The 24,160-nt window shown below is 41.2% G+C and overlaps 1 protein-coding gene across 1 annotated transcript in view; it reads left to right on the top strand.

The window, feature by feature from the left end:
* Positions 1-24,160, top strand: part of LOC145412431 (uncharacterized) — a 258,467-nt gene that overhangs the window by 68,494 nt on the left and 165,813 nt on the right. The window contains exon 14 of the mRNA XM_080282316.1: positions 3,866-3,970. Within this exon, the coding sequence (XP_080138442.1) occupies positions 3,866-3,970 (105 nt within the window). The remainder of the gene's footprint in view (positions 1-3,865; positions 3,971-24,160) is intronic.

The raw sequence follows: 24,160 nt of genomic DNA, 5'->3' as shown, positions 1-24,160 counted from the left end.
CCTAAGGTGGCGATAATATGACCCTGTTAAAAAAAAAAAAAAAAAAAAACGGTTTAGGTTTTAAGGCAACTATCACTTCCGGTGCAAGATGAGGAAATGTGCCTTGTGATCAGGAATACTGTAAGAGAAGAAAAATATAATAGAAAACATGGTTTAGGTTTTAGTAACTATTTTAACAGTGAATACCAGTAAGTTGGTAACTACTGTATGTTTATATTTTTAAGAATGTGACTGTATAAATCGTGTAATACTGAAGGTAAGTAATTAATCTACCTTATGTTTTGCAAGAATTTTTTAGGCATGCGAGCAGTGCAACATGACAGTCATAATTTTAACAGGATTATAATTATCACAGTCGGTTGCCGGTGCTGGTCTCTTCTGTGGTGCAATTTGCTGTAAACAAGAAAATCGGAGTAGCAAGTTGGTCTGTGCATGACTTTCCTGGCTTCATTTCCCATTAACCTTGGCGCGAAATTTGCTTGGCCGTGTTCACTTGACGGCTTTGGCTTTGGCTTTGTTTGTACGCTTCATTAACCCGTACTTCGTAGATTTAGCGTATTTATTTGGTAGTAGAGTTGATTGGTAGGTTTTCTGTGAATGTTGCTAGTTAACTTAGTGATAAGTTACTGTTTTAAGAGGAGCTTTAAAAAGTTGAATAAGGGTTCTGCACTGAATAGCGATTTTCGATAACGGCTGCTGTAATATGACAAGGAATTTGGCCATTATTTTCACCTCTGTTTAGCACAAACATTAGGTGAAAATTTTCTCCGCAGTATATGCCTTTACGTTTTTTAGTTAGTTTGATAAACAGTGAATATTCTACTTGCATGAATTAACTGGAAAATTATCATGGTTACAGAAAGGGGTAATTATACTAAATATTTAAGGGTGTTAAATTCTCCTGTTACTTTGAATATTTATTTTCAGCCTATGTATTATGTTATTATTATATAATTACTGACGTTTTCTCCTCTGTTTTTCAGATGTGAATCGTATTGTCATGATTTTGAGTCGTTATTCTGTATGCTTATATTGCTAATTAAGTTTTGTTTTTCAGGGAGAGGAAAAATTTTACATATTGAACATTGCCTCCGTTTTTTAATGGCCACTGGTTTAAGATATCTTTGTGTTTGCTAATACAGCATACTGTACAAGCGTGTTATATTTTCATCTATTGAAGGTACAATTTCTTTTAGGATTAAGGTAATTGTTATCATTGATAATGCTGATGGTTATTATTTATTATTATTATTATTATTATTATTATTATTATTATTATTATTATCAACATCTGACCAGTCTCCCATTCAGTACCACAGAGCCATCTTATGGTAAAGGTGTATTTTAGCATTTACACATTATTATAAACATGACTAGTTAATATAAGCATAATTATAGTACCAACAAATTTCTGGAAATTGCTTATTATGCCAGGCGGTAAAATAAGGGTACTAGTGTGTCATTTCAAAGCAAATCCTTTTCTAGAGTCTTAAGTCTTGATTGTGTTAATAGAATCTGAAATCTATTCTAAGGGTGTTCAGTTAGTTTGAACAGTTTGAGTTGATTAATAATCTATTTTAAGGTGTCCCATGTTTGTTGTTTGTGTTCTTTTGCTTGTGTTGTGTGTTCTTTGTATCATGTTTTGTTTGTGTTGTTTTTGTTGTTTCCTCTTGTTTTGCGTCGGTATATTTGTTTGTGGGTGTTGAGTGACCTTCAGACCTACTGATTCATCCTTCTTTTCTGGCCTGGGCACACGTGATCGCGAGCGCGCGCCCCCGATCTCTCTCTCTCTCTCTCTCTCTCTCTCTCTCTCTCTCTCTCACACACACACACACACACACACACACACACACACACACACACACACACTTGTACATACACCGCCTATACGGTATACGCGCTGAAACATATATACACCCACACAACACCTGCACAAATATCACACACACACACACACACACACACACACACACACACACACACACACACACACACACACACACACACAACCTGTACATACACCGTCTGTACGTGTACACGCGCAGAAACATATACACCCACACAGCACCTGCACAAATCTCTCTCTCACACACACACACACACACACACACACACACACACACACCTGTTTTATCCTTGTCCACATTCTCTCTCTCTCTCTCTCTCTCTCTCTCTCTCTCTCTCTCTCTCCTTCCCTCCTTACGTTTTGCAATCCGGTGCTTTATCGCCTCGTTTCCCGGATGTGTAGTGGTGAAGGCAGAAGCGGGTGAAACTGGGTAAGGTTAGATGTTTCCCAGAATTCGATACCTTCATTTTAGGAAAGAATAGTGAAACGAGGGCCTGCTTATTGTTTTAGATGTGCTGAGAGTGAAACTAGGGATTATCAGGTTGTAGAGATGGGATGGTTTTGTATCTGGATAGAGGTCGATGAGGCTTGGAACTGAACGGGTATTAATGGAGAGTTTCTTGGGTGATAAAAACAAATTGAGGAACTGAGATAAGATGAAACAAGGGATTGAAACAGATTTAATTAGAGACTGGGACAACCAGGCAGAACTAGCTGATTGGTAGAGAAACATGATACCAGGGATGATGACAGGAATAGCCGGAAGCAGAGACTGACAAGTGAAACTAGAGATTGGGGAAAAGGAGTGAAACTAGGATTTAGATATGGCTAGTTAAAATAGGGACAGGATCAAATAAGAGAACTAGGGATTGGGGCAAATAACTGAAACTCAGGATTTGGATAAGGTGGTGAAACGCAAAATTGGGACGAATAGGTGAAACTGTGGATTAAGGCAGGAATAGATGAAACTAGGGACTGGGAAACAGATGGAAATTGGGATTGGAACAGACAGGAAAACAGATATGCTGTAGATTATTATTATTATTTTTTTAAAGATTATTGATAATGGAAAAGTGGATCATGATTTGCTTTGTCGTTATTATTCTAGGAATGTAAATAGAAAGTAAGTAGAATCGATTTGATATTCTTGATGATTGTTAATTGGAAAAGAAGACTAATATCATCATTCTTACCACTGAGAGCAAGATATTTCGCTAAGTTAAAGGCTTGGCATTTACAAAGGAAAACGAATCTTTTCTTTTGACTGGACTTCACTTGGTTCCCTTGTACGCGATTCTGTCGCTTTCATTAACCCCATCAGTATCATGATGTCATTTGGATCTATTCGAGCTACTTCCAGACCATTTTATTGAACTTAAAAGGAACTTCTGATGATGGACTTAACGCTCTTTTTTTTTTTTCTTTTGCGTATAATTAGTATCGACCTGTACTTGCATTTTTCTGTTTGTTATTAGTTTACCTCTCTATTTTGTGGATCGCTATACACCAGTTAATATCGACCTGTACTTGCATTTGCTGTTTGTTACTGGTTTATCTCTCTACTTTATGGACCGCTATACACCCACTTCCTTACCTGTATTTTGTCCACCTGTGTATTCTTACGTGTCTGTACCAGGAGCATGCTTACTTATGTATTTTTACCTGTATGGTGCGTCTTGTAGCTACCTCTGTCGGTATATTTATGTTCTTGTTTGCCTGTGTCCCCTTATTTGCATCTGTCATGTAATTTTTGTCTGCCTGTGATTAGTCTCTCTCTCTCTCTCTCTCTCTCTCTCTCTCTCTCTCTCTCTCTCATATATATATATATATATATATATATATATATATATATATATATATATATATATCCTTCCTGCATCCTTTATCTGTTTCTCTGTGCCTTGCGCCTTCTTGCCTGTTTCTCTTGTCTTCACTGTCCTGTCCTGTCCTCGTACCTGCATCTGTCACCTACCTCTCACATGCCTCTCTCACCCGTGGCTGTGCCTGGTGGTGGTGTAGAAGGCAGCCTACCAGAACCGCGAGGACATACTGGAGAGGCATATAGGGCCGCGCGTCCGCTCCTTCGACGCCTCCAAGATGAAGAGCAAGTTCGAGAAGCCCAAGGTAGGGGTGCTTCAAGGCGACCCTCCTCTAACACATTAAATTCGCACTTTTGACGCACCCACTTGTCTTGTCGCACTAAATCGGACATTTTCAGTATTAATGCACTAGTCGACTCTATATTACTGAACTGGGCTTGTGACACCTAAATCTAACCATTTAACGCACTAACTATATTTTTTTAATGCACTAATTCGACAATAATGACATCCTAAATGTGCCATGTTGTCGGCCCTTTCCGGTGACGAAATCGGCCCTCATAGAAAGAGATTTGATCAGCACTCTAGGTAAGTCCACTTAACATACTAAACGCGACCCTCTGAAAACCCCAAAAAGAGATACAAACTAACAGTGATTTAATCTTTTATTTTGTGACTTGTTTGATGTAATCATTAATTGATTGGATTGTATAAAAGCGTGATCGTTGCATTAATTTTTAAATACTACATCGTCCTCGTAACTAATGGCTTAGTAACCTTACTGTATTTTTATCGCTGCACAGACTTCCGTGCAACCCCATCTGTATAACACCCCGATGGCACAAGCGTCATGTGGAGTTGGATCTCTACCAAACTGGACTGGTACCACAGTTTTTCAGAGCCATTATTTTACATGTAAACTTTCCCACTGGATGCCTACGATATTATGAGAGTCCAGTGCAGACAGTTAAATTCAAAATAATTGGTTGGAAAAAAAAAAAAAATCATTACTCACGTCTGGCTGGGACCCATCCTTACTAATAATCATATTCTCATGGGTTTTGGGGCTCCTTGCCCTCTTACCTAAACAGCTGATTTTATATCCGTTTATATACTGTATATATATGTATATATATATATATATATATATATATATATATATATATATATATATATATATATATATGCATGTATGTATGTATGTTATATATATGTATATATAGAGAGAGGGAGAGTTTTTGTATGGAAAAGGGAAAAGATATTGATTGGTTACAGGAAATTATTAAGGTAATGTAACTGAGGAAGAGATGCTGGAAAAGGGAGCTTGCCTGACCCGCGAGAATATGGTCATTCGTCTTCTCTTTAATCTCTCATAATTACTTAATTGCATTTCGTCTCACTAATCTTACAGATTTATTTTCTTTGTCATTACATAACTGCATTTCATTACGTGTTCCTAACTTTTTTTATCAGCAAGGGCTTATTAGTGCATCTTGTTATTGTTTACTTTGTTGCGCATGGTAGCCGTCTGTATTTTCCGGACAAATTAGTTACGTAGACCGGTTATTTTCGTGGTTGCTTTTGCCTGGTAATTAAATGTTTGATTGCAGTATTTATTTTCGTTGTTAGTGACACTAGTGATAAATTTATGACCAAGATGAAAAATTAGTGTGTCTTGGCCGACAGTATACGCGTTTGTTATTATGTCTGGTTATATAATGGTTTGTGTGACTGATTTCAAGTGTGAATCAATGTTGGTGTAATTGGTAGTTGTACAGTATATTTTGTGTGTGTGTGTGTGTGTGTGTGTGTGTGTGTGTGTGTGTGTGTGTGTGTGTGTGTGTGTGTGGCTTAGGGGGTGAGCTTTGATGTCTTGACAATATACAGCGTCCATCCTACACACGCCATACTCTTTCTCTCACTCTCTCTCTCTCTCTCTCTCTCTCTCTCTCTCTCTCTCTCTCTCTCTCTCTCTATATATATATATATATATATATATATATATATATATATATATATATAATAAAAATCATTATGTACTCAGAGAGAGAGAGAGAGAGAGAGAGAGATGGGAGGGAAGAAAAGAGCAAGAAATCCGAGGAAAATATGAGAGAGAGAGAGAGAGGATTGCGTCAGTGAACCAGTGGGATAAAAGACGTTTAATCGATGGTGCGTGGGGAAAGGTTTTATATATTTAACACTATATATATATATATATATATATATATATATATATATATATATATATCAGATTTTTCTGTAGCAGAGGAAATAAAAAGAATCAAGCTGTAAGAATAATAACTGCAGGCGATAGGGAAAGACATAAATACTAGTGGATTATGTGTAAAACTTCCTGTTAGTTGAAATAAAATGGTAGTGATATGAAATAGCAAGACGATAAAAAGAAAAACTGTTATTGTGACAAAAATGGCTTGAAAAGAAATAAGTAAAATTCTCTTACGAAAGATAAAGGAGAAAAAGGACAGGGTGTGGGGTGTGATAGTGACGGAAAAGTGACCAGAAATCAGTGACGTAAAAAAAAAAAAAAAGGGAGAGAGAGAGTGAGGGAATAAAGGCAGGCCGCGAGAGTCACGAACATGAATAGAAATTCATAATGTAAGAAAAAATAAATAAACAAGAGAAGATTCAGAAGACAGCCTTGTGACATTGATGGAAAGCTATTAGCTTCGTAATGCAGGGGGGAACTGGCAGCGAATGAACGTTAACTAATGGAGATGGGATTACGACCTGCAGTTAAACCCACTAATCCTCACCGTTATTAACGCTCATTTTCGCTCTTGAAAAAAAAGAAAAAAAAAACTGAATAAACGGTAAGCAAAAAAGAAAAAATGAATGCTAATTTCATTTTTTTTTTTTTCCCCTAACGCTAGGAAATTTGGATATTTGTGTTGGTTAGTCTCCTCAGTACGTTGGCATCTTATTTTTTATACATTATTTTCACTATCTTCATTTTTTTGTTATTTTATTCCTGGAAGTGATGTTTCGAACTGTAGGGGACATTTATAGCAGTCACTATCCCCTTCACATATTGAAGTCCTTCCCCAAATACAAGCGTTTGGTGGTAACGAGAATAAAAATATATATACATAATCATACTGAAGGAGACTAAAAATAGAGGAAACAGCAGGGACTCCCCGCCAAAAAAGATAATCTTACGGCTCAGATTTTTTTTTTTTTTTCATGGCGCAATTTGTTGGGAACGAGATGAGATTTTTTTTTCTTTTTTATGGTGCGTCTTTTTCGCATAATGCAGTACTGTAAACTTTATAATCTTCGTTTTATCATTATGAATTTACTTGGTGCATAGTCATAGATTATAATTTTCACCGAGTATTAAAGGCTTTGTGTTTTTCCCATGTTATTCTTTGAGGTCTGGAGAAATGTCGTAAATTTTCCCCAAGGAGGCTATTTACTTTATTGAAGCACCTGACGTTATGAATGCTTGAAAATATTGTTTTAGCAAGATGGAGGGATGAAAGAAGGATCACATGTCAAGATAGAGTTATATCAGGCGCCGGATCCATAAGCTATTTTAAGCTTAAATTTTATAAAAGACCGTTATGCCCTGTGTTTGGCTTGGTTTGTGTGTCGATCTTTTAGCAACATTATGCCAAAACTGTTGAATGTAACTGCCCCAAATGTGGAATAATGATACAAAACTCTGTGGAATAATTGATTAAATTGGCCCTTAGAAGTAAATTGTCAAAGTTAAGGGAAAAAAAATCGAATTTCACTAAATGGGAATAATGATTGAGGACCCTCATATGAATAAGTAAATTTTGGGTGACGGCAAGCAGATCAAGGCCACAGGACAAGGTCAAAGGATCGGCCTTTTGACAGACTTTCAATATCAGTCATGCAGGGTGCCGGTGGTGCACTGTATGAGTATTTATTTATTTATTTATTTATTTTGCCTCGTACAACCACCAAGCACTTCACAACCAAATCATAGTAATTCCTAACGTTAAAAGTTCAACAAAACAAGACAATTGAGGATAATATTTAACAGTTATGGCGACGATTATAGTATTAACTGGTTCAGATCCTCTATGAATACTTCCCCAGCTTAAGTAAAATTGCTTCCGTCCATGCAACAGAATGATTCATGATAATGGTTTAACTTTATCAGGGACGAAAACGTGTGAACCGCTTCACTCCAATGACATACTGAACAATGCTACCTCCTGACGATTTTATTTAGCCTAGAAGGGACTTTTGACAGGAGGGATTAGATAAAGCTTTCAGCAACCCCTTCACTACAACCGTCTCCCTGAATCCCTTTAATTCGGTGACTTATTATTATTTTTTTTCCTGCTACCTACATTCGATTTTATTTATCTTGGAGGGAGTCCTTTTATAGTCAGGGAGTAAGTGAAAGCTGCATCTTACCCGAAATATTCAAAAAGTCTCTCGTAAACTGGAGAAAATCATCTGGAAGTAACTGAAATAATGATGATAATAATAATAATAATAATAATAATAATAATAACTGAATAGAATGGGTTAAGCCCAATGAAATCGCCAGACAGCAGCTGGAATAAAGCGAAATAACCCCCCCTCGGCCTGAAGGGGTTGGGAGCCTTTCTGAATACCTCCCAACATTAGGTCAGATTGGCTCCCGAAGGCGCAACAAAATGGCGGTGCGAGAAGGGACTAGGGTAGTGGGGCTTGGACTGGCTTGATGTCTGGGATGGCTTGTTTGGTCACGACATTTATCACTCCGGTGCTTTAATGTTTGTTTGCCGTGCCCGCTGTGTGTGTGTGGGGGGGGGGGAGCAAGCCTGCTTTTGTAGTAGCTAGATTTCTGTGTGTATCTATGTGCACGTGAGAGAGAGAGAGAGAGAGAGAGAGAGAGAGAGAGAGAGTGCAGGTGGAGGAAGAGAGTGTATACAGAAGAAAAGCGTGTGTAAATAGGAAGTGTATTTCACGACTGTGTATATAACCATTTTAATGAGACTGACAAGAAGATGAAGGGGTGAGAGAGTGCAGTGGGGAAGTATGTGTGTGTGTGTGTGTGTGTGTGTGTGTGTGTGTGTGTGTGTGTGTGTGTGTGTGTGTGTGTGTGTAGTCATTACTAACATCTCCGTACAGAATGAAAAGATTGTTCGTTTTTATGAAAGTACAGTAGTGCATGTTTTATAATAGTAATATATCTAAGTACATATATGCTGTATGGGTGTGAATGTATGGATTTATGAATTTATGTATGGTGTGTGTGTGTGTGTGTGTGTGTGTTCATGTTAGATATATATGTATGAATATGTAATGAATGTAAGTATGTACAATATGTGTATGAGTAAGAGGTGTACACTGACTAACCCCTGGTCTGTACCACACAAGCTGCGAGTGTTCATGATAGCCGAGGTGTTCAAGGAGCTGCTGCGAACGGTACACCATAAACGGGTATTTATAGACAATCCTAGCTAGTTTCATCCACTCTTCTCCACTACTTTCATCCACCAGCCGCCACCACCTTTGTCCAGTTCACCCGTGCTACCTATCCACTCATCTGCCCTACCCACTTAGTTGCTGCTGTATCTGGTTCAACCGCCTACCACTCCACCTAGTGGCAAAGCCATCCAGCTCATGTAGTTGTCATTTAGTGAACCAGGTTGCCCAATCCACTGAGCTATTCCATTTCATCTAGTTGTCGTTACACACAGTCCACTGTATTGCCTAGTCAGTCTAACCACACGAGCTACTGCATTCTCCACTCCACACAATCCCGATAGCTACCACTTCACCCAACATCTTCCAGCTTTTTAGCAAGCTCATGTAGTCAGCCATTCCACCTAATCCACCCAGCATGCCATCAACTAGACCCAGCCTCATCCAGTCTACTAAGCTTGTTCCCAATCCACCGTGCTTACTCTCAGATTCGCCCACCATACTTTAACAGCAAAACAGCACCACTGCTCATTGAATCACAGCTCTGCTTCTTCAGTAACTGTCCGTATTAAACAAGAATACTGTCTGAATTTTCAGCACATTGGACTAATACAGCGATGGTATGTACTGTACCACTCTTTGCTTACCAGCGTATACTGTAGTTACGGAGTCCGTAGAACCAAACTTTAGGATTCCCTTCTTAAATAACTTTCGGAATATAGCTCTGAAGGAGATGAAGTCCTCCGAGACAGTAAAAGTCTGTATACAGTAGACTGATCATCCTGAATGAACTCTGGGATTAAGTGATGGACCGTAGATATACGTAGTATATCCTCTTAAGTATGTTGATGCTTTTTTTTTTTTTTTTTTTAAATAATTCGGACTACCAGGCAGACAGTTTCATGGTGCTTAGGGCAATTGTATGGTGTTACACGAGTCACTGAGGGTACATAAAATACCGGTAATCTCTCTAGGCCGAAAAGACTTTCCTGGGCGGAGTAATAATATGGTGGTAGCAGGAACACAAGACAGGCGTCATCGTACTAATGGGGACAATGTGTAATATAAACGAGCCTTCACTGGATCAGCTGTGGGATCAGGTCTAGTGCAACTAATAGATGAATATAATAGGTAGTAATAGTAATTGTAGTCCCAGGTTCACCTGAGGCATGAACCCAGCGAACTGCAAACTGACGGTGCCCTTCTGCAATCCACCATCCCACTTTCGGGGGATAGGGAGGGAGCTTAGGGACATTTGTATAACTGCGTGGGCAGCCTTATCTATATCGGTGCCACCACGTGAAAGCGTCCCTCTCCAGCACCTAAATAAAAATATATCAGTATCTGTAGGTCGTATTCAAGGCCCATGACGATGTTTATGATGCGAAATTTAAGTTTATTATTTCGTTTCAGTCTCAGTTTATTACATTCTCCCCCCCTCCCCCCTCTCTCTCTCTCTCTCTCTCTCTCTTGCGTCTTCAGGAACCTTGAGAGACCCCAGATTTGTCTTTCCTGTTGTTAGCCCTTTTCAGAGTTTGTTTCCGCAACAAATATTACGGAGAAAAAAATATTCCTATACAAGTGGAAATATCATTCAGGATGCTGGTTAGTTCATTTTATTTAACCTTTTCAGTAAAGTAACGTCTTTTCAAACATTCTTGTTGTTCCTGCCAGACAATTTTATTTGCTACGGAGAGAGGTTCGGTCGTGAAGAGGTTAGAAAGTTTTTTTTTTTTTTTTTTTTTTTTTTTTTACGGTGAGGGCTCTTGCTACTGCCGGACGATCAACTCGTAGTGAAGAGGTTAATTTGCATAGCTACGAATGACGTTAAAGAAATTAGTACCTGTTTCGTCTGTACTGGCCCTTTCAACCAGAGGACGTCATTTTTATTTTATTCTTGCTGCTGCCAGGTGACTTGATTCAATTTAGAAGTGAAGAGATTCATGAAGGCTCTGTGTAAGCCCCCCAAGCTTGAAAAGTTTCTATTAAGCTGAATATAAATCATCTGGAGGCAGCACGAATGAAATATAAAATACAGTAGGTCCACGCAGGGAAGGGTATAAGGTAAAACGGTAGCCAAAGTTAGTGTCTATTTAGTCTTTAATTGTCGAGGTATATATCACAGTGGGGAATAGGAGTCAAATAGCCTTCATTTTGTGCCTAATTGCTGAGGTCGGGGTGGTTTGCCCTGTAATTACCCGCTACTCAGAGTAACACATGGACACTGCATCACACAATTCATAGTTTATATATTATTTATAGCGTTATTTATTATTGTGTGTACAGTACGAAGGATACAGAGACCCAGGAATCTGCAGAATTTGTTACAGCGAAAAATGCCAACAATAAAGCCAAAATCAACAACCATTTACTCACTCCGAGATGCTTAAACTTACTATATGTTTCCCAGTTACGGTATAAACCCCATAGTGAGCAGGTAGGGATTTCTTTTATTCTGGCTAACGCCGTACAGTTTTGTTCTGTTAAGGGAAACCCCTGCCCTTTCCGCCCCACTTCTCTCCACCACCGCCACCACCATCCCTGTTAAACTTACTGTCGATAGAGAAAACGTTTTTCTGGACATTCAGTTATATAAGAAAGTAAATAGGTGTGCTCCGGAAATGTTGCTTGTGTTTTCAGCCGTTATCTTCCTGCAGCAGGTGACAGCGAACTTGCAAATAAATTAAGTATAAACAGTATATAGAAATAAAAAAATATGAGTAAATAAGTAAAATTATGAAGTGGCCATCAGTATATGAATGTTATTTCGCGTTAAATTGGACACGTCTACACACGAAGACCTTGAGTGTGCTTAGTCACAACATTTTTTTTTTTTTTTTTTTTAGGTAGGTAAAATTTAGGAGAAAAACATCGTTTAATTTATCGGGTGTCGTGGTGTGTAAAGCCACAGGTAAACAGAGATTGTTTGCCCCTTTTTATGGAACGGTAGTTGGATGTTGGAAACGGAAAATGAAGAAAATGTTTCAGTTATTGGGTGTAAGGCAGGGCTTACCAGGTAGCGGGAAATTACAGTTATTTTGGAAGGCTGTGTGATTAATGGATGACAGAGAATGTATTTTATAATTTACACATGTTATATTAGTGGGGAATAATATTCAAATACTGCTTGCTGCAAGGAGCGCCAGGGAACCAATATTCAGAAAGCTAATTTTCAGTTACGGCAGATCTAATGGTAGGGTAATGAGTGAGGGCGGATGTGGTAATGCGGAAACCCGGAAATTGTTGGCAACTCCATAATTTTAATGGTATGACTGATGAAAACTATGTATCGTGTTTCTCTTTTTTATTTTGTAATGTTCTTGGAAGTTGTAATAGGGGGATAGTAAGGAAGGATGAGTAAGAAGATTTTGAGGAAGGGAGAGTAGATAGCCAGCAAGGAACGCAGGAAGGAGTAGATGGAAGTGACGCAGTAGCTGGTTCCCTCCCTCCCTGCAGTCACACACGTCATCCCTCCCTTCCCTCCTTCCTTCTGTCTCGCGTTTTATCGTCCTGTCTTCCTCCCTTCTTTACGTTCTCTCTCTCTCTCTCTCTCTCTCTCTCTCATTCTCACCATTCATCTATCCTACCCTTCCTCTTTCACTCTCCCTTTTCCATACATCTCTTTTCCTTTTCCCTCTTCTCCTCTCCTTCCTTTCCTCTTCCTCTCCCTCCCTATTCCTCTCCCCCTCCCGTCCCATTTCTCTTCCCCTCCCTCCCCTATCTGTTCCTCCTCCCTCTCCCTTTTTCCTTTTCACCCTGCCCTCTCATCTTCCTCACCTTGTGTCGTCCTTTCCTCCCCACTTCTGCACCTTTCCTCTCCTCATCTCTTCCAGATCTACCTTCCCCCAGCCTTCTTCCTTTTCCTTCCTTTCCCCCTTCCTTCCTCCTCCTCCTCTTCCTCTGTTCTCTCCACACTCCTACCCCTTCCCATTCCCCTCCCCGTACTCCACCGTTCCCATTCCCCTCCCCGTCCCTCACCCTGTCCATAATTCAGGTCACCCCGCCCTTTATGCGATATACGCTAATTACCGGCCATTTAGCCTGCACTTGACACCGTGGCCGGGTTGGTAAAGGTTAGTCATAGCGGGGTTTGGAGGAGGGGCAGGACAGATACAAGACATGGGAGAGGAAACAAGTGCGGAAGGTCGAACTAGATTTGGGACCGTAGGGAGCTTTTCTAAAGTGAAGCACCGCATAGTTTTTCTAAAGCGACTTCGTGTGAAAATCCTTAGGCGTGACTGACTAGGTGGGCCGTTTTTAGAGATGCTCCCTTATTAAAACTCATATGGGGTCAGGTGAACGGTAGATTAAACAAGACACTAACGATGGAAGAGAAGATGAGGGTAGCAGACAGAGTATAATGTAAAGGTTTGGTCATTTTACATGTGAACTTGAGAGGCCCCCTCTCCCATTGACAGTTCACCGGCTTACATGGTTCGGTATTCGTCTTATTTGCTTCTTTTTTTTTTTTTTTTTTTTTTTCACAGTAATTTTGATATTTGGGACAAGGATTTGCATTTATATAATTACTTTTGAGTACGTTTAAATTACCATCACCATCAGCAAACACTAAATAGGCGATAGCCAACAGCTATCTCGCCGGAGGACTATTATTATTCGTGTTTATTGTGCTCGCGCGCGCGTGCGTGTGTGTGTGTGTGTGTGTGTGTGTGTGTGTGTGTGTGTGTGTGTGTGTGTGTGTGTGTGTGTGTGTGTGTGTGTGTGTGTTGTACTTAGGCATGGTAGGGAGAAGGGAGAAGATGCGTGTGGGGAGGGACGGGGAAAAAAAGGGGTGAGCTGGAGAGTGGTGGAGATTAAACTCAACTACTACGATGTCTTTTTCTTTTATTATCAGACGATTTTATTTAGACAAAGAAAATTTTTACTACGAAAGGTATCCCCAAGGCTGAAAGCATAATCGCCAGGTGATTCCAAGAAGATAGTAAACAAGGCGTGATCGTATGAAAAAAAAAAAGTTAAAGAGCAGAGGAGGGGGAGAGAGCAAGGACGAGGAAGGGAATGAGACAGAAAGAGGGACAGGAAGAGAAGGGTGGAGGGAGGGAAGAAACAGTGGGAGAGGAAAGAGGGGACGTGAAGGAAGAGTAAGGAGATGAGAGGGAGAGGTATGTAATGGAAGGAAAAAAGAGTATGAGGAGAGGAAAAGGAAGAAAACGAATGGACTGAGTAGGAAAGGGAAGAGAAGGTAATGGAAGGGAAGCAGGTGAATGTTTTGAAAGAAAAGCGAGGAGGGGGAGCTAAAGGAAAGAGAGTAAGTGATGAAGAAGGAGAAGGAAAGGGAAGGAAGCGAGATGGAGAAAATATTGCAGGGAAATAATGGAAGGGAAAGGAATGACGGAAGAGAATGAAAATGAAGGAAAACGAAGAGAAGAGAAGGGAACGGAGGTAGAGCGAGATGCAGATACTGATTTTAAGGGACAGGGTGTGAAGGAGGGGGAGAGAAGGGACACAGTGACAAGAAAAGGAGAAACAAAGGGAAAGGAAGGAGAAAAAAGCAATACTGTGATTATTTACTTTGGTCAATTTAGCGAGAATGAATTATCACGGTATTGACTGGAAACATTAGGGCGGCGTCCAAGGTAAACAAAGAAACAAGGGAGAGAGGCGTTGCGTGATGCGCCATGACGTTTCTCTCTCTCTCTCTCTCTCTCACACACACTCACACACACACACACACACACACACACACACACACACACACACACACACACACACACACACACACACACACACACACACACCAAGATTATAAGACAACAACAATACCGCGGCCACACCTCATGACACCATACAATTACACGAGGTAGGAAGAAAATGCCTCTCCTCTCTTATAGTTACTGATATACTGTTTTGCCAGTTCTTATACTAGTGGACCCCAAAATACAGCACCTCATTTTGACATTAATATTCATGGGCTTAATGTAGCTTTAGGAATTTCAAGTATATATGCATTTTATTGGCTTGGACCCGAATGTACAGACAAACATATGATTATCTTCTCCCTCGTAACTGATACTTGTTTTTGAAGGAGGAATAAGGGATATGGGAAGAATACACACAGTCTTTGTCCATACTACAAAACAAATTATTCTTACGAGAATGATTTGGTTGTATGGTTGTTGGTGAATCTCAACAGTCGATTAAATGTGCGGCTTTTTTTTACTAGATTAGAGGTCGTGTCAGCAGCAGGATCACTGGGTTGAGACCATGTGCTATAATTTGCATTAGGCTACGGGGGTCATATGTGGTCTACCGCATCGTAATAAATAGGCTCAGTCTTGCTGTTAAACACTGAACGGCCGACCAGAATGAATATTTTACAAGATCATTGATAATAAATAATAATAATATAATAATAATGATGATGATGATGAAAGTATATCAGAATGGAACTTCACTGTTTCAAGCCTCTGGGAATTAGAGATGTTTTTCCTTTCCGTTATTTTTTTTTTTTTTTAATGTATTGATGGTGTGGTTGGGTCATGTTGTGTCAGAGGCGGGTCGAGGTCAGGTGGGGGAAGGGGTCATGGATGGGGGCTTGGGTAGGGGAGTCATGGAGGGGGGTAGGGGGACCTGATTTTCCACTGGCTCGCGTGACCAAGTGATGTTGGAGTCAGAGGGGGAGGAGGAGGGGAGATAGGGAGTGGTGAGGGTAGAGAAGAGGGGAGAGGAAAAGGAGTTGGAGAGAAATTTGAAGTAGATGAAGAAAAAGGGTAGTGAGGAAAAGAAAAGAGGGGAAGGGTAGGTGAAAGGAAAAAGGAAAGTTAAGAGTAGGGAAAGGGAAGAGGAAAAGGAGTTGGCAGAGAAATTTGGAAGTAGATGAGGTGAAGGTGTTTTAAGGAAATGGAAGAGGGGAAGGGATAGATGAGAGGAAGATTGGAGGGGTGTGGTGAGAAGAGAGGAGAGAGAGAGAGAGAGAGGATAGTAGGAAAGGGGAGTAGGGCAAGGAATGGGGGAGGAATAATGTGAAAGAAGAGGGAAGCGGAAAGAGAAGTTAAAGAGTGGGGTTGTGGTCGGACCGGGAAGAGGGAAGGAATGAAAGGAGTGGAATGGTGAGGAAAGGAAAATTATATGAGGAGATCAGAGAAATTGTTGAAGACAGGGGTGGGGGAGGATGAAGGTGGAGGGACAGAGATAAAGGAAGAGGGAATAGGGGATGATTGGAGCGGTGAGGGGAGGGGGTATCAAAGGGGAAGAGTAGTAAGCGGAGGTGGGGGTAGGCGGGGACTGGAAAAAGGGAGTGATAGAGGAAGAAGTGTTGGATGGAAGAGGGAAAGGAGTGGGGTTGTGGTACGTAAGGAGGTGGGAAAGTCGAAGGATGGAGGTTGGTGGAGAGACAAAGGGGAAGGGGACGACGCGATGGCTTGGTCGGTATGGTACTGTCTTTGTGTTCGAAGGATTCTCTGTCGTGGGTTTGAGCCTTATTGACTTTTCTATGAATCTGTGGATCGAACGTTTACTATTTAACGCCTCCGCACAGTATTCAAGTAATCAAACCTACGCCATACTACTTTTATCTTTTACTTCACCATCTGTGGCTTGTATCAGTCTACCCTCCTGTTAAACATCCTCTCCCTCCTCCGTGACTTGATAGAGGGCAAGGAAGGGGATGGCAAGGGAGAGGGGGGACATAATGAGAGAGAGAAAGCGAGCGGGGGGGGAAGTGGAGACGAATGAGAGGTAGTGAGGGATGGAAGGCAAGGTTGAGAAGAATGGAGACATGGTAGAGGAGAGACGAGACGAAGAAGAGAAGAGGTGCAAGGGAGGTGGAAGGAAAGGAGAGAGGAAGGAAGAAAAGCGATAGAGGGATGATGAACGGGAAGGGAAAGAAACGAAGGAGGGGGATGCGAAGGTTTAATAATCTCTCTCTCTCTCTCTCTCTCTCTCTCTCTCTCTCTCCCCTTTTTTCCCCCTTCTCAAGGGATTATTTAAAGGGGTTTAAAAACCTCGCTACTGAGAACCCGAGTCCTCCCTCCCCCCACCACTCTGATTCTGTCCCCAGACCCCTTCCCTTTCCCATTCTCTCTCTCTCTCTCTCTCTCTCTCTCTCTCTCTCTCTCTCTCTCTCTCTCTCAAGAAAATGACCTCCTTCCATCATAAACGGGCAAAAAAGTTGATAGATTTTTCGGCCTCCAGCCTTTAACTTTTTTCATTCCCCTTCAAGGATATTTTCTGTGCTATTTTTACCGTCCTTGGCACATATTTCATGTGCTGTTTACCCATTTATTGGTGACACCTGTTTGTACACTTGTGGTGTGTGTGTGTGTGTGTGTGTGTGTGTGTGTGTGTGTGTGTGTGTGTGTGTGTGTGTGTCTCTCTCTCTCTCTCTCTCTCTCTCTCTCTCTCTCTCTGCTACTGTACCATACCATACGTACCGTTATTACTGTCATATGTCCACATTGGAGGGTACAACTCTTTGATGTCTCTTCTTATAGTCAGTCTTGTGTACCAGTTTCATGTACACTATCATGTGCGCACAGAAATTTCATGTATATGTACTCATACTGTTTGTACAGTCGCTATGTTATGTTCGCCAGTGTTTTGTTATATGTTCACGGGACTCGTGTGTACTAGTTTAAGTTGCATGTGTGTTATGTAGTCTCTGGTTTCCTTGTATTCGCTTTTGGTCATGATGTGCGTAATTGTTTCGTGTGCACTCTCATGTCGACTTTGTCACACGTATAAGTCAGTCTTGTGCACACACTGGTATGTTGACCTTGGACTCATTCACTGTGTACATCAGTTTCATATGTACGCTTGTGGAATGGAACAAGTACCTAACCGAACCCCACCTAACTTACCCTCACTCAGCACTTCTTCATGACCACTCTACTTATACTCTAAGACTCTTTGAATGAATTTTACTCAGATACTGAATTACATTTCCTGTGAGGATAGACGTGTTAAACAGTTTCGATCCGACCTGGAGCATCATCATGGCCCTCATGCCCTGAATGGAGTCAGGGTAGTACAGTTGTACCCTCACAGTGAGAGTGTAATCGTACTGTGAGACAAGACACACATATTAACAGCCTCCATTAACCTCTTTATATATATATATATATATATATATATATATATATATATATATATATATATATATAGATAGATAGATAGATATATATATATATATATATATATATATATATATATATATATATATATATATATATAAACCTTGGACGTCTCTTTTTTATTTACCCTTCTCACCTGTATATGAATGTTTTCATCCTAAGAGATACAGTTGAGTTCCAGTTCTTCACTAAACTATTTTCTCTCGCATGCGCTCACTCCGTTGCATGGTACGGCCCACCCGCATCATGTGTCCAGCTTTGCGTGCATGTGTGCCTATGTAACTGACTCTTTACTTGCTCCATCTCATCTCATGCATGCCTCTCTTTCTGCACGGGTTAACCATCTGGCACACTCACCTCTTTTGACATGCCTAACTGATGTGCTGACTTCGTGTTATCCGGCTGCCTGACTGGCATGGCTTCTTGTGATTCTCTGTGCCTGACCCTACTTGCCCTGGCCTGCTTGTGTGACGTGGTGGTGGCTTCTACAGGACCCCTTCCCCCTCTACTCCCTCCTGGACAAACATGACAACGTAAGTACCAGGAGCAACATTTACTTAAGTCCTTGACGATTTCCCTGCCGTGATGGACCATTCATTTTTAAATACCTTTGTACATTTTTTTTTTTTTACATTATAAGAATAGACTTAAGCTAGAAAATGTTTAGTAGAGTTATGTATGTGTCCATGATTTTTATAAATAGCCGTAGACAGATACATTATTTACGGTATCGTAATTTAAGATCTGAAAACTTTTTAATCACTCAAACGTGAGATTTGAAATTTTGTAGAATTAAGTATTTGTCCATGAATTTTGTAAGTAGCCATAGACTGAAACAGTACTGATAATTATTCTTAACTAGCTGAAAATTTTATATATTGTATTTTTCGTATGCGTGCATAGAATGCTGCTTGTAAAGAATGTGTTTTTAGTATTTTGACAAAATTTTAAATGTTTTGACAGTAGTTGATAGAGCGTTTGAGATATTTTAACACTTTTCAACCTCCCTCTGTTTTTATGAGCACCAGAGGTGGAAGAGTTTGCTGAATGAATGAGTCTCTCTCTCTCTCTCTCTCTCTCTCTCTCTCTCTCTCTCTGCCTTTGGAGTGAAGAGGTGGGGGGGGGGGAGGAATGAGGGAGAAAGGAAGGATGGGAAGAGGAAAGTGGGGGAGTGGGAAAAGGGGAGGGAGGGTGACAGGAAGTAGAAAGGTAGGGAGAAGAGGGAGAAAGGAAGGAGGACTGGAGGAGGGGGGGGGGCAGAGGAATACAGTGAGAAGGGAGTGGAGGAAGGAGGGAGGGAAGGGATGGCAAAAAATATGAAGGGGGAGAAGTAGAGGATGTAATAAAGGTGTTTGAATGGAAGAAACTGGGGAAGAGGGAGAGAATGAATGTGAGAGTGGGTGGGTGAGGGAGGAAAGGGAGTAAGAGAGAGGGTGAAGAGGGAAGAAGGGAAGGGAAGAGGAACAAGAACAGAGAAGGAGTGGGGAGGCGGAAGGGTGGGTAGGTAGGTAGGTAGGTAGACGGGGTAGCCAGAAAAAGAAAGGAGAGGATGGAAGAAAACAAGAAGAAGGAGAGGTGGTGGGACGAAGAATAGTAATAGAGGGAAAAGGAAGGGAAGGGAAGAGCAAAATAAGAGGATGAAGGGAGAGAGGGGGGGAGGGACAGAGAGGGGGAAAGTAGGGCATATGAAGCTGGAAAGGAAGGGAGGAGGAGGAGGAATATATAGGGATGAAAAAGGTAAGGAAAAGGGAAGGGAGAGGAAGGAAGGGTTATGATGTCCCCCCACTTGCCAGTCTCACCTACTCATAAACCACGGCATTATATCCCTTTCCCCTCTCCCCTCCACATTCCCATTCTCCCTCATTTAACACTCCCCTCCCCTCCCCTTCCACCTTTCTCTTTGCAAGAAATCGTAAAGTATAATAATCACAGAGAAATGACTCAGGAGGAGGTGCAAAGGAGCCTTCTTAGTCCACTAGAGTACGACGTAATGAGAGAGAGAGAGAAGGTTTGCACAGGAGAGGAGGGACGGGGAGGAGAGGGAAGAGGGAGAGGGGAAGCGGAGAGAGAGAGAGGAAAGCTGTAGAGGAGGAAGAAGGGGGAGGGGAGAGAGAGAAGTGAGAAGAAGGAGTAGGGGGAAGTGAAGAAGGGAAGAGGAGAAAGGAGATGAAGGTGGCTTAGTATGAATGCGCATCGACTGCTCAGGGGTCATTAAGCCAGTCAGACAAACTTTTCCAAGTCACAGTCTTCCCATAGAATACGACCCTAAACCATCGGTATTACATCCAGGTTCCCAATTGCACTGCAGGGGGAACAGTGGCAGGGGGTAAATGTAGTCAGTCCGAGAATCGAAGTCGAGTTCTTGCAATTGCTAACCTGTGCACGCTGGTTGACCGAGGGAGGGGGAAGGAGGGGAGGGAAGTGGCTTTGAGAGGAGGGTAGTGGTGGGGGTAGGAGAGGATGGAAGGGGAGGGGAGGGTATGAAAGAAGCGGTAAACAAGAGCTGACACAAAATACAGGAGGAGGAGGAGGGCTGGTCACAGGTCAAGGACTACGTTGGGATGAGGGGGGGGAAGGAGGGAGGAACGAAGAGGGCTGGCAGAGGGAAGGAAGAGACCAAGTAAGAAAGGAAGGGGAAAAGCGACGGACCAGCAAAAAGAGGTAGAGCAAGAAGTAAAGAATATGTAGAGGAAGAGGACAATGGGCAGGAGACAGGAAAACAAAGAATATCAACACACACACACACACACACACACACACACACACACACACACACACACACACACAGGAGGCAGACAGAAACCATAGAAACCCATTCGTGTCTAAATGTCATAAGAAAATCAGAACTCAAGGCCGAGAGAGAGTGGGGGTCGAGGGGATGCAGCCGGGAATGGAGAGAAGGATCAATTGAAAGAGAGAGGGAGAGAGAGAGAGAGAGAGCACAAAAATGTTATTTGGTACATATAGGTCGTTATCATTTTCCTTCTTATTTCTTTTCCGTTCTTTTTTTCCCATCATGAACCCATCCCCTTTCACCCTCCTCTCCCCACTGCTCTCATTTCCTCTGCTTTTCTTTCCTCCCCTTTCTCTCATCATCCCATACTTCCTTTCCTTCCCCTTCATCCCATTCTCTACTTCACTTCTTTCTCCTCGTCTCTTGCTTCCTTCCCTACCTTTTGCTCTCAGCGTCTCTCCCCATCCTGCTCGTTTTCTCTTTCTTGCTCATCTGCCGCATGTCTTCTTTCTTTAAATCATCCCCTGGTCTCCTCTGCTTCTCTTCATCCTTCCATTCTCTTCTCCCCTATTCGTTGTCTTTTCTCTTATCTCTGTTCTGCATCCCTACTTCTCCGTTCCCCCAACTCTCCCTCGTGCCTACTGTCATGTCTGCTCTACCTCCTCTCGTTCTTTTCTCTTCTTCTCCACCACTGCACTCTTCTGGTCACCCAACTTTTATTTTTTCGTCACTTCTCACGTCTAACTGAAACCGTTCTCGTCCACTCTCTCTCTCTCTTTCTCTCTCCAATCGTTTCTTTTCGTCACTTCTTGCGTCTAACGTAAACTCTCCTTCTTGCCCTTTTCTGCTTATCCTTTTCTCCTTATGTTTTTCACATTATCCCTTGTTTCTTCTCTTTTCTGTGTCCCTCCACTCCTTTCGATTACTTTCATCATCCTGCACTCTTGTCTCCTACCCTGTTTCCTCTCTTCTAATATTGCCCTCTCTCTCTCTCTCTCTCTCTCTCTCTCTCTCTCTCTCTCTCTCTCTCTCTCTCTCTCTCTCACTCCACCCAAGTTCTCACGATGACCATGACGTAACCCCAGTTAAGTGAGCACCGTACAAGTGGTCTGAATGAATCCTCCTCCTCCTCCTCCTCCTCCTCCTCCCCTTCCCATTTTCTGTGCCTGTCGTACCATTTAAGGGGTCACTCACACACGTGGCTCTCAAGCTGATATCCCCTTGAGTCTCGCTAGGTATGTTATTTGAACTTGGATAGGCGTAGGATTTTTGATACTTTGTGAAGAAATATTCCCTTGGGTGAGATTTTTTCTCCTTTGTTCTGAGTACCCGTTCTTTTCTATTCAGCTAAGAATAGACCCGTGTTATTGGAGGGACTGTTATAGTAGTGGTTAATTCCGGCAAGTTTTTACGGTATAACTTCTCCATCCTGAGGGCGATCTTTACACATGACATCTTCCGCCATACGATACACCTAGTTTAGGAGAAAATCATGATCAGCGGCAGCTTGATATGCCGATAAGTGAGACATTGTATGGAGATGAGAGAGACTCTTAGTAACGTGTAAAGCTTACCAGGATCTTTCACTGAGAGAAAATTTTCTCGGTTGATTGCCAGTAGCAGAATAAACATGCAGCATGCGCACCAAGCAATGAAAGGGTTCTCTCTCTCTCTCTCTCTCTCTCTCTCTGGAATTATATTACCTTTCGCTTATTTGGAGAGAGAGAGAGAGAGACGCACTCAGTTTTATCAGTGCCAGCACTCAATACTCTGCCTGGGTAGTCTGTATATAGGTTGTCTCTACTAGTGTTCCTTGTCGTTTGGGGTGGGGGCATTGACAGTTCTTATAAAACACACACACACACACACACACACACACACACACACACACACACACACACAATATTTATTTTTACCAGCCGCGATAGTGAAGCTGGTATTGTTTTCAGTTCGTCTGTCTGTGTGTCTGTGAGCACGATAACTTCGCAAGCACTCAAGATATCACCACAAAATTTTACAGATGTGTAGTAGGGAAAAAATAGATCACGAGTTCGAAACTGGTGAAAGTAGGTCAAGGTTTGTGTGTCTGTTACCACGATAACTTCGCAACCGCTCAAGATATCATTACAAAATTTTACCGGTGTGTTGTAGGGATGAAAATCTCTTACGAGTATTGTTTTCAGTTTGTCTGTCTGTCTGTGTGTCTGTTAGCACAATAACTTTGCAACCGCTCAAGATATCATCACAAAATTTTACAGGTGTGTAGTAGGGATGAAAATCTCCTACGAGTTCGAAATAGGTAAAAGTAGGTCAAGGTCAAGGTCATATTCCGAGCCGCGCAAGATATGTATCGGCTCGCGGCTGGTGTGATTTCCCCCTTGGGAGAACCTCTAGTTTCACATTTGTTTATTTTATTTTATATTTTTTAATGGAAAAACAACATTTTTCTTCATCATGCTTAAACCTTCACTACGAGGGTGTCTTTTCAGCGGAATAAAAACCCCTGACAAAGTAAAATGACGCTGTCGTACTGAGGGGGTTGAACGCAGATATTTTACAATTACAGCAGTGTGTCATATTTGTTGTGCGATTACTGATTACATTAGTCAGCATCTTTTTACTAATGTATATGCCCACTTTTTTTTTTCTATTACTTGACCACATTTGAAGAGAAATAAAAAAAAAAGTGTTCCTGTTCACCTAGTAAAGCACACGTTACAGGATAAAAATGACACACCAGTGGCGAGCGTACAGTAGTTGCTTCATATCCTTGTATCTAACAATGAAAAACGTATTTTTTTGTGTATGGTGTGAAAATATCTAACACTAAATGCCTAGTATTAATATTCCACTCTTATACCAAATGCAAAAGAAACTCCATGAGATTCGCATTGCTCTGTTCAGTGTTTCTGCTAGTCAATTTCGTAGATTAACTGGGAAAGTATTTTGACTAAACATTATTTTTCTGAAAAATTCAGTCACGTAACCTTTAGGCATGGAGTCGGGTACTGTGGAAAATGTTAGAAATTGTCGCAGGGAATTTCAAGTCTGAATGAAAGTAATACACTGACTTTTGAATTTTATATATATATATATATATATATATATATATATATATATATATATATATATATATATATATATATATATAGCTGAATAGTTTAGGAAATATATCATTACTAAGAGTATAAGAAAAGATCATTGTAATACATGACTTAGATGACGCATTAGTGTATTTTACCCTTGGTGTATCCACCTT

This window comes from Coenobita brevimanus, chromosome 93, assembly GCF_032717465.1.
Source record: "Coenobita brevimanus isolate Jiangsu-jjx chromosome 93, ASM3271746v2, whole genome shotgun sequence".
Taxonomy (NCBI): domain Eukaryota; kingdom Metazoa; phylum Arthropoda; class Malacostraca; order Decapoda; family Coenobitidae; genus Coenobita; species Coenobita brevimanus.
This window is presented reverse-complemented; position numbering and strand designations above follow the sequence as displayed.